General features: G+C 45.3%; 1 protein-coding gene across 3 annotated transcripts in view; it reads left to right on the top strand.

Moving 5' to 3' along the window:
• Positions 1 to 15,042, top strand: part of pde4ba (phosphodiesterase 4B, cAMP-specific a) — a 66,665-nt gene extending 51,623 nt beyond the window's left edge. For 2 of the 3 annotated variants that reach the window (XM_053431277.1, XM_053431278.1), the window contains 8 exons: positions 5,616 to 5,709; positions 8,604 to 8,899; positions 9,002 to 9,166; positions 9,832 to 9,931; positions 10,024 to 10,178; positions 10,268 to 10,390; positions 11,032 to 11,214; positions 11,335 to 15,042. In XM_053431277.1, coding sequence (XP_053287252.1) covers positions 5,616 to 5,709; positions 8,604 to 8,899; positions 9,002 to 9,166; positions 9,832 to 9,931; positions 10,024 to 10,178; positions 10,268 to 10,390; positions 11,032 to 11,214; positions 11,335 to 11,793 — 1,575 coding nt within the window. In that variant the 3' untranslated portion in view covers positions 11,794 to 15,042. Of the gene's footprint in view, positions 1 to 4,483; positions 4,741 to 5,615; positions 5,710 to 8,603; positions 8,900 to 9,001; positions 9,167 to 9,831; positions 9,932 to 10,023; positions 10,179 to 10,267; positions 10,391 to 11,031; positions 11,215 to 11,334 lie in introns of those variants that run through there. The other variant, XM_053431279.1, reaches the window with a different exon arrangement.
• The last annotated feature ends 3,273 nt before the right edge of the window (positions 15,043 to 18,315 follow it).

The following is an 18,315-nucleotide window of genomic DNA, read 5'->3' on the forward strand; positions in this document are numbered from 1 at the left end:
AGTTATGGGGACATTTCAATGCAAATGCTGTTTTGTTCTCCTTGGAACAAACTGATTTCCTCAAGTTATAAATCATGCAGGACTAGCTGGTACTTGGTGGAGCGGCTTAGCAAAGGCTCGAAAAACAGGCGAGATAAAGTCCTTTTAGAGAAATGAACTTGTTTGTTTGTGTTTCTCTGGTCTCAGGAGAAACTTGTGTATGATCAGGACGATGGGGTAATAAGTGAAGTGACTGTGGATTCACACAAGGAAGCTGATACGTGAGCTTTTTAAGAACAAATGCCTCGAGAGAGCTTTTATGTTTTTTTTCTCTGGGGTTCTGGCTGAGTCCAAACACTCGGGTCACGCGGGGGGGGGGGGGGGAGAGGTTCTCGGTCTGTGATGTGGTTTGGTGCTGCTCCAAGGCAGCTCCGTTCAAACAGGGGATGCAGAGAGTCCCATAAATCATTCTGTGACTTCTGACATACGTGCATGACTTCTGTTAAAGCGCTGCGGTATTTGACTTTTGGTTTGAAGCAGCGGCCGTGCAGCCTGTCAACTTCCCTCATCCAGACAAATACAGTGTTGCAGACCACATCAGGCTCCAGTGCTGCTGGGTGTGATGGGAATGATTCACTCAGCTGAGAAATCGCTCTCACACTTACGCATTTCTCCTTCAGTTTCTGCCTCCTGTTTTTTTTTCAATACTTCCTGGCTTCAGAGACACATTTACATGAATCCATGCCTCCTCATGCAGACACACGAGCATGAGTGCTTGAGTCAGAGGAAGTGAGAGGCTGCTTGCTCTGAGTCGTCTATACCCCTGCCCTACACGCACAGGGCAGACGTAGGTAGAGTTCCTGATTATTACTTCAGTTATGTCACAGCATGTCTTAACACAGACGTCCCCACATTGCAACATCTGAAAAATAAATCCTGAGAGAATAAGTCAGCCGGCAGAGATGTATACTGGTGTATGATGTGTGAATGAATCGGCAGGTCGATGGTTCCTGTGTCATCGGGCAAAAGGCTGAATCGAAAAGCCCCTGATGATGACCCATAGGTTTGTGAGTGAGTGTCAGAGAAGTGGTTCATATCTATATGTACAGAGCAAGCGCCGTGTGAATGGGTGAATGTGACCTGGAGTGTAAACTGCTTTGACTTGTTTATCGGACTAGAAAATGCAAAAGACGACAGTTCATCATTTGATTTACATTATTTATTGGAAACAGAGATTCAGTTTAGTCAAAGTGTCTAGTCTTTGTTGTCACTACATAGTTGTTTGGGTACATTTTGATTATATATAAAATTTGGAAATGTGGCAAGGGAAGATGATTTATAGTCAAAGCCCCTGTTGCAGTTGTATGTTCTGTCGCTGCAGGGTCACAGGGTCACTGTTCTCTGAACACAGCACGCTGAGCATAGAGCGCCCACTTGTGGCTCAAAGGCACAACTTCATTCTGAGGTGAAGAAGCTGGATGCTGCTATTCAGGCCTTTACGTGATGTTTTAGGCAATTTTAAGTATTTCCAACAGTGACAAAGGACAAAGAAAATCGATCCAAGAAAGCAAATCAGTAACGCTCAGTCAAATTTATAAAAAAGACTAAATACTCCTCATAAAAATTACTATTTTTATTGTGTTTATGGTTCAGCTCAAACGTGAGAATCAGCTTCAAAAGTGACAGTAAATACAGCTTGATGCTTTGTGGCTGCGTGGTCCGATAACAGAGGCGTGTTGCTGTGAGTGCAAAACATCCGAGTCACGTGTCGGAGGGAAACTCCGTGTCTGCCTCCCTGCCTACCTGTCCGCCTGACCGCCCTCCACAGTGAGCTGTCCGATAGGATCACGCCTGAGTGGAGGAGGCTCAGCGTTATGCCCCCCCCCCCCCCCTCCTTCTCTCTCTCTCTCTCTCAAGATGAACTACCACAGGCTACATTCACATCCACTGCCTCTGTCACTGCAGCTCTCTGCTGAAAGAAACAACCCCTACAGGCGGAGAGAGAGAGAGAGAGGGGGGGGGGGGTGTGAGAGGTTAGAAGATGTTGTTTAGGAGCTAAAAGAGAATGAAAGGATGGAATATGAGTGAATGAAAGTGGGGCAAAAGAGGGAGGAAATGGGAAAGATGAATAAAAGAGGCCAGGGTAGAAATGGTGAGTGGCAGGTAGTGGCACGGAAAAATCAAATAATAAAAGATGCCAGTGGATGGAGGGATGTAAAAATAATAGAATAACAGAATAAGAAAGATGTGGATATGTAAAAGAGGTACCCACAGAACTCTTCTAGGCTAATAGTGCACCTGTGTCATTGTGTTGGGCTGCCTTTTGCTCCTGAGTGAGTCAAAACATGGGAAACACACGCTTCCAGAAACATGAGCATGTGCTGTGTCACCATAAACTGGGCTTGAATGCAGATAATGGAATCTGTGGGTTGCTGTGCGCTGAGGCTTTTCTCTTAGCCTCCGGGGGAAGCATATAGCTGTTCGACACTTCGCACAGAGACATCCCCCGCTGTTATTCTTGGTTTCTTTATATATTATGCAGCAGAGCTATTATATAAAGAGCTTCCCTTCCCCTCTCTCCCCCTTGTTTTTGCATTTATTTATTTATTTGTTCCCGTCCCGCCTCCCTTCTTCTGGTTCTTTCCCTCAGTGGGAGGATAATCCGGGATCCTCTCCGGGAAGCTTTGATCGACCCATCATCTTTTCCCAACTGTATATTGGGCTTGAATGGTCGGGGAGCCTCCGTTTACAGCTCCCCGTGGTTTGAGGCTCTGCAGTGATAAGAGCTGTGGACAGTTTCTTATTAGCCGAGGCAGTTGCAGCTCGACTGCTTCACCAGACAGAGTCGTGACGATCGACAACAAAGAAAATGAGAAAACCAGTCCTCCTCGAGACTGGCCAGTGGCACTGGTGTTACAGTATATTCCAGTCAGGTGGCCCCAGCCTTGTACACTGCAGCAGTAGCAACACCTGCTCCAAGGACAGCCCATTGATTGTGCCAGGGAGCCAGACAGACAGAGAGATTGATGACTGAGGCAGTGGCAGCCAGGAGAGAAATTGACATGTAAGTGGTGGAGAGTGAGGGAGAGATGGAGCAGGGGGAGGGAGGGAGGGAAAGGAAGGAGGGAGGGAGGGAGGGCATTGGCGGACGAGCGAAGGCGATGTGTGTTGCGTCCTTGTGACAGCTCAGCAGCTGCACCACATGTCTGCCTGGGAAGGAGAAGGGGGAAGCCTCGTCTCCTATCTCCTCTCCTGTCTCCTCCTCTCCCAACAACCATACACTGGCTGACTGATGCTGTTGCTATGGCGTTGGGGTGTTCTGGTAATTGGTGTGTACACAAACACACACACAAACACACACAAACACACACAAACCCACACAAACACACGCACTCTCTGGCAGTAAGAGAAAACCGCGGCCTGGTGTCATCTAAATTGGGGAAGGATGCAATTATCTCCCATCCCTCCTTTTCTCTCTCTCCCCCCCCCTCTCTAGTCGTCTCCCTGCTGTTTAAAAATAGTCTTCCGCGGACACCCTGACAGCATCTAATAATATTATGGGATGCGTATAATGAACAGGCTTTTGAGTGGCCCACAATGGCTGCTGCACTCGGGGGATGTCAGCAGACAACAGGAGTCTGGAGAGCGGGAGAGGAGCGGATGATTATAGAGATAATGGCGATGGAAATACTGGCACTGCAATACTGGTTCCTCAAAACATCCCCCGGCCTCTTCCTCAGGCCTCATTGTCTCACTGCAGAGGGGGGGGGGGGGGGGGGGGGGGGGGCATGACATTCCTTCACAAAAAAAGGAAAAAACCCTTTCAGAGGTAATTACAGGGGCTGGAAACTGAAGAGGATTTCTCCGCAGCTCTCGTACAGCTGGAAAAATGAAAGAGTTACATCTGGAATCCATGTGTGGATATCAAGTATCAATCAGGCCCTGCACTACACTGATGGAAAGCTGCAATCAGGGTTTCCCCCCTTCTCCCCACTTTCTGTCAAATCATGTGTTCTGAATAGTGTTGCTATGGCTGGCAGATTACAGCAGGGGAAAAAAGAGATGGATGAGGGAGGGAATGAAAAAGGGGAGGAACATGGAGAGAGAGAGAGAGGGAGAGGAGCAGGGTAGGAGGGGGCGTGAGAGCTACATCAGTGCGAGCAGCGAAGCAAGACAAATCCAGCGGAGGAACCCCCCCTCCAGTCAGATGAGCATCGCTGCCTCACTCCCTCCGCCTCCTCCCGTCTCCATCACTGTTTTTTTCACCCTCCTCCCTTCCTAGCTCCTTCTCCATTATTCACCAGTGTGCTGAGAGTCCCCAGCTCACGGCTTCAGCTGCTGCTGCTCCAGCCGATCCACCGAGCCCTGCTGGATTTCCTCCTCCTCCTTCTCCTCCTCGCCGAGCCTGGCCACTGTGCCCGCATCCCCCCTGCATCCATCCCCCCTGCATCCATCCGTCCCTCCGTCCCTCCGTCCCTCCGTCCCCAGGCATGGAGCCTCAGAGCTGGCCCCTTCTTTCTGCTGCTGAGAGGCAGAGTGAGACGTCACCGAGCTGCTCTCTTAGCTCCTAAGAAGACAAACGCAAGAGGAGAGAAGAGGGGATTTTTTGGGGGCCATCGGAAAAGAATCCTGTTCATCTGCCTCTGTTCTTTTTCCTTTTTCCATTGGATTACAGTTCTGGCTTTGTGTAGGAACGAGAAAACCGGGTCCAAAATGCCTGAAGCCAATTACCTGCTGTCGGTGTCTTGGGGTTACATTAAGGTGTGTGGCGCTCTTCTACGTAGCTGGTCGGGATACCACACTCGTTTCACTGCACCTCTCTGAGATGCGTTGCTGTTTTATCACGAGCTGTTTATGCAGAGATGAACCATTTTTGATTTGTACTGTTGTTGTTGTGCAGCTTTTCAGAATATTCTGTTTGTGTAATTGCACCAAGAAATATTTCCTCCATGCTGGGGAGGATGAGGGAGGTGGGGGGGGCGTGGGGGGGGGGTCTGGCAGAATGGTGTTCTGTGGCTCCGGCTCCATCTTGAGCCCTCTGCAGAGCCGTGTGTCTGTTTGCATGTGTGTGTGCACGCGCATGCATCAGCCTGTCATAAACAGCTGCTTCCCTGCAGTGCCTGGATCTCTGTGTGCTGTCAAATCTGTCCCCATTATCTGTCCCGTTTATCTTTAATATGAAAATACACATGGAAATCACGGGAAATCTGGGTACAAAGGGGGAATGCGAGGGGGGGATGGGGGGTGGGGGGGCAGTGTGCAGATTTTCCTCTTGACATCATTGAGATTCTTTCACACTGACGCAAGTAAAAAACCCAAAAATGTGATTCAGTGTTATAAAATAGTTGCAGGGGGTGAATTGAGGGTTATTAAAATGTGATGGCCTCGCCACTGGTGGCACAAATAATGATCCACACTTAATTAAAGGGAAAGTGGGGGGGGGAAATAAGATTGTACTCAGTAATTGAATAATATTCTGGATCTGGTGGATGAAAACTGGGCACTGTTGTACTTTCCATGGAATCATGTCCAGTTAATTCCTCCCAGGTTTTCCCCTCTGTGGAAATGACAACATGTTTTCTAACTCTCTCTCTCTCCCTCCCTCCCTCCTCCTCCCTCCTTTCCCTCTCCTGCAGTTCAAGAGAATGTTGAATCGGGAGTTGACGCACCTATCTGAGATGAGTCGGTCTGGGAACCAGGTGTCCGAATTCATCTCCAACACCTTCCTAGGTAAACGGAAAGATCTTGTTTGTGAACACACAAAAAAACACAATCACCAATTTCGTTTTCAAAATCCACCTTCACAGGAATAACCATTATCTGTGTGTCCACAATACTTAAAAAAAAACACAAAACAAATATAACAGTGGCTGACACAAGTACCCACTTCCCTGCTTTGCCGCAATGTTATTCTGCAGGTTCAGTCTCTCGTGTGATGTTGAGCTGTGCAAGTTGCTCTGGCAGGCTCTTCTGTGGGGGCGTACCACAAAACACTGCGCCATTAAGCTTTGTCTAGATGTCCACGGCGTTGGGCTCAGAATGGCCATTAAAACAAAAAAGACGACATTTCTCAAAGTATCCAGAGGAATAGAAATCAATAAGGTGACTGGCTGCTGTAAAAAAAAAAGAAAAGTCCAGTTTGACTGACGTGTGAGCTTGTTAGCCGGATTCAGGGGAAGTGGATTGGAGCGGGATGCTGTCAGCTCAGGATGTTCATGTGAGATCTGAGGAATCTCTGGGTTTATATTGTTTTGAGAAGCTTTTCCTCGGCTGTTTGGAAATGATTCGTGATAGAATATAACCTGCACTTGTTTAAAAAACAACCAAAGCTCGGTTATCCACAGGTTAACAAGGTAAAGATGCTGCAGATGGTCAAACTAAGACAATAATAAGATGCCAGACATAATGCACATAGCTGTAGTCAAGACTATTTATAGACACACGGGGCTTCCGATCCATTGGCACCCTGCTCCGGTGTTGTGTTGTTGGCGGATTCCTCATACCCCCCCCCCAGATCATACAGTGCGAGAGAGGAGGGGTGAGGAGAGGCAGTAGAACGTGGGAGGGAGTGAAGGAGCTGACTGCAGTGAGGGAGAAAACAGAGGTATGGAGGAACCCCCTTTGCTGGCAGGGGGATGCGCTGGGCAGATTGGGTGACTCATCCCCTGTCTTAATGCATCTTTGTCAGCAGGGACACCTTGTTGTCCCTCCACCCTCTGCTGCTGCCCTGAGGGCCCAGACAGAGATGACTATCGCCTGGATAGAGAAGTCAGGATTACCCTGCTGGTGGTGGTGGAGAGACAGAGGAGGGAGACTTTAATGAGGAAAGAGGGGAAATGGCTGAAGCAGCACAGTGTGGTTTGGCCTCAGTTATTAGATCCTTCCATCCATTGAGATTAATATCATATTGGTAGTGCAGTTATTTCAGATTTATTTAGCAGATATCTAGATTTACCAGCAGTTAATTGTGGATTTTATTTTATTTTACTGGTAAAACTGGGCTTGTGGAACCTGAATAATTCTCCAGATAAATACAGATCAAAGGGTTTTGCATCCAGGGCAATTTCAAACCAGCTGGATTTTGGGTCTTTTCATCTCAGACTGTTGGTCGACAGCATGCTGGCCTTTCACATGTGCCCCCCCAACACATTGTGTCATAATTCCCTTTAATCAGGGAAATGGCAAAAAGCACCAAGTTCAGAGAACATGTCCCCGTCCACCTTCCCCGCTGTATCCTCGTGTCTCACACTGGAGCATATGGAGGTTGATGAAAAGGACTCGGATGAAATAAACGTGGGAGGAGAGGAAAGGGAGAAGTAAGTATAGGAGAGATAGAGAGGAGAGCACCAGACATATTTACTTCTATCGGCTTCATTACTTTTTTGAAATGTGACTGAAACTGAGACTTAATCTGATTCGTAGACAGGGATCAAGATGTCTGGGTAACTGTGCTCTCAAAGTGTGGATTGGTATTTACTGTACCTGCTTCTGTAGAAAAATGGATGATGAGAAGCTTGTCTGTCGCACAGTCGTTCTCACACACACACACACACACACACACACGAACAGCACACAGCATTGGTGATAATGATGGCTTGTAATAAATTAGAGGGCAATATATTGCTCTCCCCCTTGTTTCCCACGCTGCACATGTCTGAGAGCACTTAATTGGCCGTATTCAATTACCACTGGAGAACTGACAAAAAAGAAGGAGAGGTCGAGAGACACAGAGAAAGGCATAGAAAAGACAGAGAGAGATGGAGGGAGTGCACGAGAGAGAGAGAGAGAGAGTGATCATTTGAATTACAGCTGGTAATTGAATAACCCTCCACAGGGGGAAGGCTGATAGGCCAGAGATGAGTCGAAGCTTGATAGATGAGTGCACGGCTCACACACATACCGATGGGCCGCCCCTGCAGGATTTCATCCACTTCCTCTGTGACTGCAGCAAACACACGAGGCTGCATGTTCTTATAAGAAATGTGGCGTTTATCTATATTAATTTCTCACAGGGATATTGCATAAAAGCCTTGCATACTTTGTCATTTTGTATTTGATTTGTGGCCAGGCGAGACACAGTGGATTAGACTTGAAGAGTAAAATAAACCAGACATAAAAGTCTCGCCCCTCTGTCCTAAGTGATTTGATAAGGGTTCAAAAGATGGGGCTTTATTGAATGGCCGACTTTATGGGTCCGCCTCCACTGCGCCGAGGCCCCCCAGCTCTCCGGCTGTAAATGGACTGACCTATGAGAGTGAAAAGAGCAGGAGATGAGACGCGAGCCCCCCGCTGTGAGACGGAGGTGGGGGGGGGGGGGGGGGGAAGCGCCGCGAGGGAGGCGGAGGAAAAGAGAGGATGGAACAGTGGGAGTTCAGACCTAGAGACTGCAGGTGGAGGGAAGGGAGCACGAATGAACAAATGAATGGAGGGACAGACGATGAATGAATTAATTGATAAATGCAGCCACTGCAGGTGCAGCTTTTCTTAAAGGGCAACTGGATCCTTGGGGATCCGAGGAATCCTGCCGAAAACGCAGACTCATGCTACACGAGCTCACAAGGGAATTTTAACAACATTCGCACTTCTCTCATAACAGAAACCCCCCATTCTTTCCCCCCCCACAGAGAAACAGAATGACGTGGAGATCCCGTCGCCGACGTCCAAGACACGAGAGAAGAAGAAGCAGCAGCAGCAGCAGAAGCAGCAGCAGCTGATGACCCAGATCAGCGGGGTCAAGAAGGTCTCCCACGGGCCCTCGCTCTCCACCAGCAGCATCTCCCGCTTCGGCGTCAAGACGGACAAAGAGGAGCTGCTGGCCAAGGAGCTGGAGGATCTGAACAAGTGGGGCCTGAACATCTTCACCGTGTCCGAGTTCTCCAACAGCCGACCTCTGACCTGCATCATGTACGCCATCTTCCAGGTATGGAGGAGACGATATTAGCATCCAACACCATGAAGGAAATGTGAAATCTGTCGTCTTCATGTACTCTGCTCTAAAGTTATTTGGTTGTTGTTTTTCCAGGAGCGAGACATGTTAAAAACCTTCAAGATCCCGGTGGACACGTTCGTGGCCTACATGATGACGCTGGAGGACCACTACCATTCAGACGTGGCGTACCACAACAGCCTACATGCTGCTGACGTGGCCCAATCCACCCACATCCTCCTGTCGACTCCAGCCCTGGACGTAAGTCGCATTAAATCGGATCAGGCTCTTTTTACGCTACGTCTCATTATCCACGATGAGAAGTTTCCTCCGGCTCTGACCAGTGTTCACCCACAGAAATGAGAGGAAATGAAATTAGCGTGAGCTCTTACATCAACACACGTGCCGCTCTTCTGGAGTGTCACGCTAACGCTTTGAGGAGCTCGGCCTCCTTCCATTGAATCATCTTTTCCCCTCCGGCTTACTCTGAGAACTTCCCCTCTTTCCTTCCACGCTCATCGATCTATTCCTCAGTTGTTAGATTTTTCATTCAACTCTCCTAAAGTGAAGGTACCCGGGGAGGTGGAGTTGAGGTCAGAATGCCCCAGCACTAAATGTTGATGCCATTTGCTCGGCTTGGTTCTCAATCTTTCTTCAGACGCAGGGTTATTCTTTCTCACAGTGGATTTTCACAGAGAGTCACATAGCTTGTTTGATTTAAGGGAAAGTCATTTAGAATAACACTTCTTTCACCTTGTGTGACCTGAGCTATCGCCTGTTTTCTGTTAAGGCAAGCCAGGACAGAGATATCCGAATTTCTCATCACATCGAATTTCAAAATCTGATATTTGAATTGCAAGATTGTAACTCTGAACCTATTGATTAACGTTCTATTTCACCCTCTTTCTTTCATCTCTCTTTCACAGGCGGTCTTCACAGATCTGGAGATCCTAGCAGCCATCTTCGGCGCAGCTATCCACGATGTTGACCATCCTGGAGTTTCAAACCAATTCCTTATCAACACCAGTAAGTGAAAGAATTACCAAGCCAGCTAGTGTGTGTCGGCTGATGTCTATAAAGACTTAAATGTTAATATGTGTCGTTACTTCTCTCTCCAGACTCCGAGCTGGCCTTGATGTACAACGACGAGTCCGTGCTGGAGAACCATCACCTGGCCGTGGGATTCAAGCTGCTGCAGGAGGACAACTGTGACATCTTCCAGAACATCCCCAAGAAGCAGAGACAGTCTCTACGCAAGATGGTCATCGACATGGTAAAGCATCACATTCTCCTGTCAGATTCTAAAAAAAACTCCACCTGTGTGAATTATCTTGATGCTAAAGGTTGTCCTCCTTCATCCAGGTCTTGGCCACTGACATGTCCAAACACATGAGTCTGCTGGCTGATCTGAAGACGATGGTGGAGACCAAGAAGGTGACGAGCTCTGGAGTGCTGCTGCTGGACAACTATACCGACAGGATACAGGTAACAACGACTCACCTCATGAACAAAGAGCAACAGTCACACACATGCTATGGGCTCTGGGTTTGTGACTGAACATACTGGAAGACTCCACTTGCTTTTAAAGGGTTAGTTCACCCAAAAATGGAAATTCACTCATTATCGTCTCACCACTTTGCTGATGGACGGGTGGGCGAAGTGTTTGAGTCCATAAAACACTTCTGTTGAGCCTAAATGTTCAAACGTGTTTTGTGGACTCTAACACTTCCCCCACTCGTCCATTGGCTTAGTGGTGAGTAGATTCTGAGTATTCTTATTTGTTTTAGAACGAACTATCCCTTTAATAGCCTCTGATCAATAGCCAGCGTTGACCTCTGCTCCAGCCGTCACTCTTTTTCTCACTCCATCCATCTTCTTTTGCCTTTAAGTGCCCCCCTCCTCCTCCCTTCTTTATTAAATGTGTAAACCTCATCACTACACAATTAGCGTTAAATGCTGAATTGAATCATTGCATCCAGCCCCTTTTTTTTACTGTTTCAGGATATTGTTTAAAAAGCATCTGGTTTAAACTGATTCAGACCAGAATGTAAAGGCGCTACCATGTTTTGGAAAGGTATTCAGAGCGTGTATGTTGTTACTAAATTGAACTCCTGCTTTATTTCCAGGTGCTACGTAACATGGTGCACTGTGCTGACCTGAGTAACCCCACCAAGTCCCTGGAGCTGTATCGTCAGTGGACCGATCGGATAATGGATGAGTTCTTCCACCAGGGAGACAGAGAGAGGGAGAGGGGGATGGAGATCAGCCCCATGTGTGATAAACACACAGCCTCGGTGGAAAAGAGCCAGGTAGGCAGCAAAGCACATGCAACCTGAATCATGGCCGAACAATGATAGATGTGCAGATTAGCGTCGGTGCATCAAAGCTTCAACAGAACCTCACCCTTTACTCCTGTTTGTCTCTTTCAGGTGGGTTTCATTGACTACATCGTGCACCCTCTGTGGGAGACCTGGGCAGATCTGGTCCACCCGGACGCCCAGGACATTCTGGACACTCTGGAAGACAACAGGAACTGGTACCAGAGCATGATCCCCCAGAGTCCCTCCCCCCCCTTCTACGACCAGGGCTCGCACGGACACAGCGGCGGCGGCACCGGAGGCCAAGGGGGCGGGGAGAAGTTCCAGTTTGAGCTGACCTTGGAGGAGGAGGACTTGGATGGAATAGAGAAAAACGGCGAAGGGGAGGAGGAGGAGGACGAGGAGGAAGGCGAAGAAGAAGAAGAAGAAGACTTAGAAGAGGAGGAGGACAGTGTGGGATCTCCTCCCCTGGACTACTTGGACAGTCAGGAGCACGAGGGGGGCCGGATGATCGAGCCCACGTCAGCAATAGAAATCGTGACACATGAGGCGTCGCCCACAGATACATAGGGTTTCCAGCATCATCCTCACGTGGTGATTTGAAAGTTTTTTGGCGGAAAAGAGGGGAAATCCTCTTGCAGCTGTGCTTTTTAACAAGCCCACAGAGGCAGGGGCTTGGTTTTGGCCCGCACACGGGCGTCTTGCACTTGGGTGTTCGAAGCCAGACGAGGACGGACAGTTTCAGTGAAGCGGCTTCAGAGTTCTCAGGAAATAATTGCTGCGAACATTTAGTCCTGGTGGACAGACGAGACTCGGGGGTTGGAGCTTTGAAGGATTTCGGCCAGTTCGGGAAATGGTTACTTTCGTTTTCTGGACTGGCGTTATGAAAATGGACAATGACACTACTGAGAGAAGTTTTGTACCTTAAAGACTTTTTTACAGATATGATCTAGAAGTAGCATAGAGTCAAGATCGACAGATGGAGACACGTTTGTATAGCAAGAGAAAGTGTTTACTTTTTTCCTGTACCATTTGTCAAAGGACTTTTGTGTGCCTTTTTTACTATTGTCTTTATAATAGTTTTTTATTTATTGAACACTCTAGTATGTCTGTGAAATATTTTTTTTTTTTTTATTATCTGAAAGAGCAAAATCTTTTTTGTATGTTTAAGAAAAAGAGAACAGTCTTCCATGTATTGGGCAATAGAGAAATCCAAACAAACGTCGACAAACAACTCTCGGACAAACTCATCTAAATAGGGAAACATGAACATCCACATATTCAACGCACATTTTTTATCAATTTCTGTTTTCCGAACTGAGCACAACGTGTTCTTTGCGTTTGTTACACACACTCGTGGTTCATGTTACAGTCGGTGAATGTCACAGTCACACTGAAATACATTAGGGTCTATTTTCACGCTTCACACATCTTTCCTTCTTTCTTTGTACCTGTCTGCAAACCATTTGTACCTCCTATATTTTCTATTCAGATGCAACACACTGGCTCGGTCAGGATATGAAAACATTGACTTACAATCATACAATAAGATATTCCTGCAGAATTCTCATTAATGGGATATTTTATTAGTATGATTTCAGCTTTTTGTTGTGTTGGTTTGGACGTAAGCACGACTAGTAACAAACAACAACCTGCTTAGACGCAGGGTAAAAATCCAAAATGAAGTCTGCCAAGGACAAAATGCACAACAGCGGTGGATCTATTTTTAGCCCACAGGTATGCTGCAGTCTTAATAATCCTGTTAGTGGGAATGGGTCCTGACCCCCAGACCCATGTGATGTAACCCCCCCCCCCCCCCCCCTGCAGTCCAGCCCAGATCAGATGATGGAAGGTACTCTTACAGTCGCCTGTCTGAAAGCCACTCTCACGCCCTAATCAACACCGTGATATACAACCCCCCCCCCCCCGGGCTCCATTGACACGACCCCCAAAAAACAATCAGGCGGTCTATTTCTTCCTCTTGGTACAAATCCCTCGAGCGCCGATGCTGCTCATTGACGTCACTTTAATTATTTCCGTCTCCACGGGGTCGGGTTCCCGGAGAACGGAGGAGTTATTAGGATTTGAAACAGGTTGTTCCGCTGGAATCAGTGTGGCCGACAGAATAATTAGATGCTCTACTTTTTCAAACCCAACCAAATAAACGTCTCTGCTCGATTCCCTCACTGATGCATTAAGGGAAAACGGGTTGAATAATGGTTTGCAGACGTTTCTCCTGCCGTGGCTTCCGTGACTGAATCTTTCTGGATGTTCCAGTTGCATTTTGTAATGGCGTCTCTCTCCATGTTCATGTTGGTTTACTGACTCACAAGGTACTTCATCTAGTTTCACTCCGGCATGCTTAAGTGGCAATCGTTTGTGTGCAGTTTGTACGTGCGGATGTTTTTTGTATGTGTGTGTGTGTGTGTGTGTGTTTGGATGTGCTGACTTTGTCACCAGGCCTTACCCCCCCCAATCACTCCACACCTTTGTCGCTACTGTTTGTCGCTAGGAGCTCAAGTTGGTCCTTTTTGCTGTTTATAACAGTGTGTATTTATTCTATACTTTAAGCTTGTAAATAAGAAATACTGGTTCAGTGTAAAATCTATTTTAATTTATATGCACTTGCATTACCTGGAAGTGGTGGTGTCTAATGTGTAGAAGACTCTGGATTAGAGTCTTTTTATAGATGTATTATATATTGATATATATAGTTTTCACACACACACACCCACACACATATATATATATATATATATATATATATATATGGAGATATCTATATATAGATATTATTGCCCAGCAGAGCAGCAGCTAAACAGACATGTTGTTGTTGTCACATGAGAACCTTGTAACTCTAACTCTATATTTAATTTTTTACATAAAAGTTAAAAGTCTTTTAATGTACCATCACACACATAAGTGAAAAAATTATGCATGAATATTAAACCAAAAATATTCTTACTTTAGCATCGTTTTATAAAATCTTTTTTGTATTATTTAACCGTTCAATTTCTGGAAAATAAGTTTCATTCATTAAAATGTCTTAAATTTTTGATGATTGCAAAGTATTTTAGATCAACAGAGTTTTTGACAGTGCAAGGTTTTCATGTGACGGCAGCATCTGGGTGACCCGGAGGCAACATAGAGGACATGTTAAACAGCATAGGCTTGGCTATAGGACACATAAAAGCTAGGGAACACAGAAGCTTAGTCAGTGCTCGGTATCAAAGTGTGGAAGTGGCTGATTATCTCTCAGCGGCTCGTCGCAGCCGTCGCTTCTTCATCCAGCGTGTGGGCGCAGATCGCTGATACGAGGCCTGACACCGACTCGACTGACACACACCAAGCGCTCGTCTCCTTCTCACACTCGACACACTTCATGTACAAGTAGATAAGACGGGGACGGTATTGGTAGCATGCTACAATACGCCCAGCACAGACGTGACTCGTTCTGAATTAACAACAACACACGATCTTATGTAACTGATTGTGCTAATGTGTGAACTCTCTCTGACCAAACTTGTTAGCAGTTTTGAAATTCAAAATTTGTCAGTATTAACATTGTTTATCTATGTTCAAGCTTTTTCCTTTTTTTTCCTGGTCCTAGTTGTGTCCAAATGGTTAGCCAGATTTAGCACTATCTGCATGAGAGGTGGGGTTTTTTCTAATTGTCAATAATATGTTCAAGTCCGCCAGTTATTGCCGGTGGGTTATTCAATGTTTCACACAATGTATGGTATTATATTGTATATTGTGTTCAAGAATAAATCTGAAATACTTTTTCTATGAAGTGATTAAAAGCAAAGCATGAATATATTCCATCTGTTTCTGCTCATTTCCCCCCCCCCCCCCCCCCCCCCCCATGGACTAGATTGCTTTACTTATGGGTGTGAATGACAAATTGGTTCGATCACACGTCAGTCATGTTTCATTACGCCGTGTCCAAAAGCACCTGGGTCCTGGGCTGAGGAGCCTCTAGTGTGGAAGACAGTATAAAATAGAATGGCACTCAGTAGACTAATAAACCACCCACCCCCCCTCGCCCCTCAAGGTCAGACAGTCCCCTGATGAACCATATTTTCATACATTTCACGTCAGCTATCTCCTGACCCATGATTCACAGCTTTTCAAAATAAAAGCTTTATTGTGCAACTCAAAATAAAGCACAGCAGCAACAAAACACACTTTATGCTTTTATTTTAAAGACAATTTCTGAAATGGGAAGGGATCCTTTTTAAATAAAACCTGGTGGCTATTTTGATGGTTAGTTTAACCCGTTTGCCAACAGCTGATGGAGTTTATAAGAGGACTTGGAACAAGACATGTTCAACTCTGGCTTCCTGTTTATTAACAGTTAATTAATATTAAATGAGATGGACCAATACGAATCGCACCAGCCTTGGCACAGCACTGGGCAACAACAATACACATGACAAGTGTGAAGCCAATAAGTTGAAGATTTCATGAGATGTGTGTTCCACAGACAGACCGATGTTTGTTGGATAGAACTCTCTAAGAATCGTTCTTACGGAAGACGGAATCCAGTTTGACAAATACAGGAAAACTCCATGAGTCCGACGTGGTGGTTCTGATTCAATGTGAGTCGACCAGAATCTAAATGAAAACTATATGAATCTTAAGGTCAGCCGACTCGGGCCTGTGCTGTGGGAAGAACAAAAACAACATTGACCTCAATTTTCAGGACAGAGCTGGGAAGGAAAAATAAAAAATCAAATGATATTATAGTGTGTTTTAATACATCTGCACTCTGTTACTGTTCTTTCTCTCTGATGTGTTTTTCTGCATCATCACAGACGTTTGGCTCTAATGTGCTGAGACGGGAACACTGTGTGACACAGACTCAGCACCGCGGCCCACACTTAATCTGACAGGACTGTCCTGATGTGACATGAGGCACACGCACAAACACACACACAAAAACACACACAACAAAAATGTTACTCCTTTTTTGAATATGTTTGTTTATTTGTTTATTTAGAAGGATCCCCATTAGCTCTACCCTAAGACAGAGCTACTTTTAGTGGGGTCCACATTTAAGACATACATACAGATATCAAACATTTTAAAACAAACATTAAATACCAATACCAAACATTTAAAACACATGTTACATTATAAATATATTATATATGTTAACACAACAAAGACTCAAACTCACCTCTGACAAACAGTGTGTGATCATGTCTTTTTTTACAAAAGAATCGTCAGTCAAGGTATGAACGTAAAAAAAAAACTTTTAATGGAAAAAGGAACAACAACTTGTGATTGGATCAACTGGGCCTTTTTACTTGCAGCGACTTTCCACAAACATTAACTGGAAAGGTTGGGAAAAGCAAGTTTTTAAGCTTTTTTTTGCAGCGGCATTATTAATTGGGTTTATTTAATAATTGGGACACTGTGTAAAGAATTTGTTAATGCAGCAATGATTGCAGGAATGTTATTATTGCACGTTATTTTCCACATTTGTGTTGTTAGACAGGAAAGTCTATGGAACCAAGAAATACAATATTCTGCAATAAGTCCTTTTCCATCTCTACAAACATAATAAACCCAGTGGTGCAAAGGGATCCCAGGAGTTACAGCCCTGCAGGATAAAACCCAACACGTTTGAGGGATCAATCATGATTGGAATATACTGACTTCTTGAAAGAAATTATTCAAACCTAATCTAAAAAAAAAAACTACATGTTATATGGGCTTGTATAATTTCCACCCTTGACCCTTCATATCCAATTGCATAGTGATCCACGATGAGAGCCCTACACCTGTGGTCTCTCCAACCTTGCTTTAAAAGAGAATCATGAGTGAATTATATCACCAGGGTCACTAGTTAAATGTCCTCGTCCTCTTTTTTCATTTTCACATGTACATATAACCTCCTCTTCAAGTAGGATCAGATCTCTCCATGATGCCCTCCATGATGCCCTCCTGTGTGAAGCCCTTTGAACGCAGTTGAAATGTGTTACACAAATGAACTCGCCTAATTTCCTCCACCTCTCCGTCCTCCTGCGTCGACTCTCTCTGTCCCAGTTCCCTCCTCCTGCTCTCGCCTGTGACATAACCCAGTAAAAGCGAGAGACGTGATTTGATCAAATCACTTGCGTACATGTGACGAAAGAGAGACTGACTGTCACACGGGACGGGAGGCGTCCCCTGCCACTCTCTCACTGAGGCATGCTGGCCGAGTTATCAATGACCGAGTTTTCCATTGAAACTAAAAACGGAGCATTTCCCAGAAGTCAAAGTAAAAGACACAACTGAACTGTTCCCCTGTGTCGCACAAGGAAACATTTGGGATATTTTTGGGGGGGAAATGTTTAGCTCAAGAGATAACAGGGAACTGGCTGAAGGGTTGTAGGTCCATGTTGGGTCTTTATACACATGTGAATGTCTGAGATGTAAAAGAGAGACAAAGAAATTAATTTACAAGAAAATAGCGCTTATATCTTTCTTCAAAGTTTAAGTGTCAAAATATAGAGATTTTAGGCTTATTTTTCTAAACGAGAGGAACAGGAACAGGAGACAGAATTAACGATGAGTTCCAACTTCTTTTTCAAAAGGCCATGGGGTCTCAATTCTTTAAATCTAATAAAAGCACTTGCTCAGGGGTCACACGTGTCTAAAATGTAACATTTTTTGAATTCCATCTTAAAAACTCTAAGTATGGTTAAACAAAGAAAAGCTTAGGCCACATTTTTCCATCTGAACCCGTCTCTTGCACTTTATATATCAAACTAAGATTGCAATTGAGGAAATTACACAGCAGCACTAGGAAGTATAGCAGCACAAGTGGAAAATATAGTAAGAATAATAATATAAATACTATATACAATGAAGTAGACATACTACTATAAATATAAGGCTGAAGTACATATACAAGAAATGTTAACAGTACGTTAAAACATTAAACGACTTAAAATATCTTTACATAGGAGCTTGTGCATTAGATGAACTAACCTACATTATTTTAAGATGTTGATTAATAGTCATGTTCAGCTCTCTCTCGAATCACAACTCATCGTGATTTAAAGTCTGGTAGTAAACGCTGCTTGATGTACATGATGTGTC

Source organism: Pleuronectes platessa, chromosome 9 (genome assembly GCF_947347685.1).
Source record: "Pleuronectes platessa chromosome 9, fPlePla1.1, whole genome shotgun sequence".
Lineage (NCBI taxonomy): Eukaryota > Metazoa > Chordata > Actinopteri > Pleuronectiformes > Pleuronectidae > Pleuronectes > Pleuronectes platessa.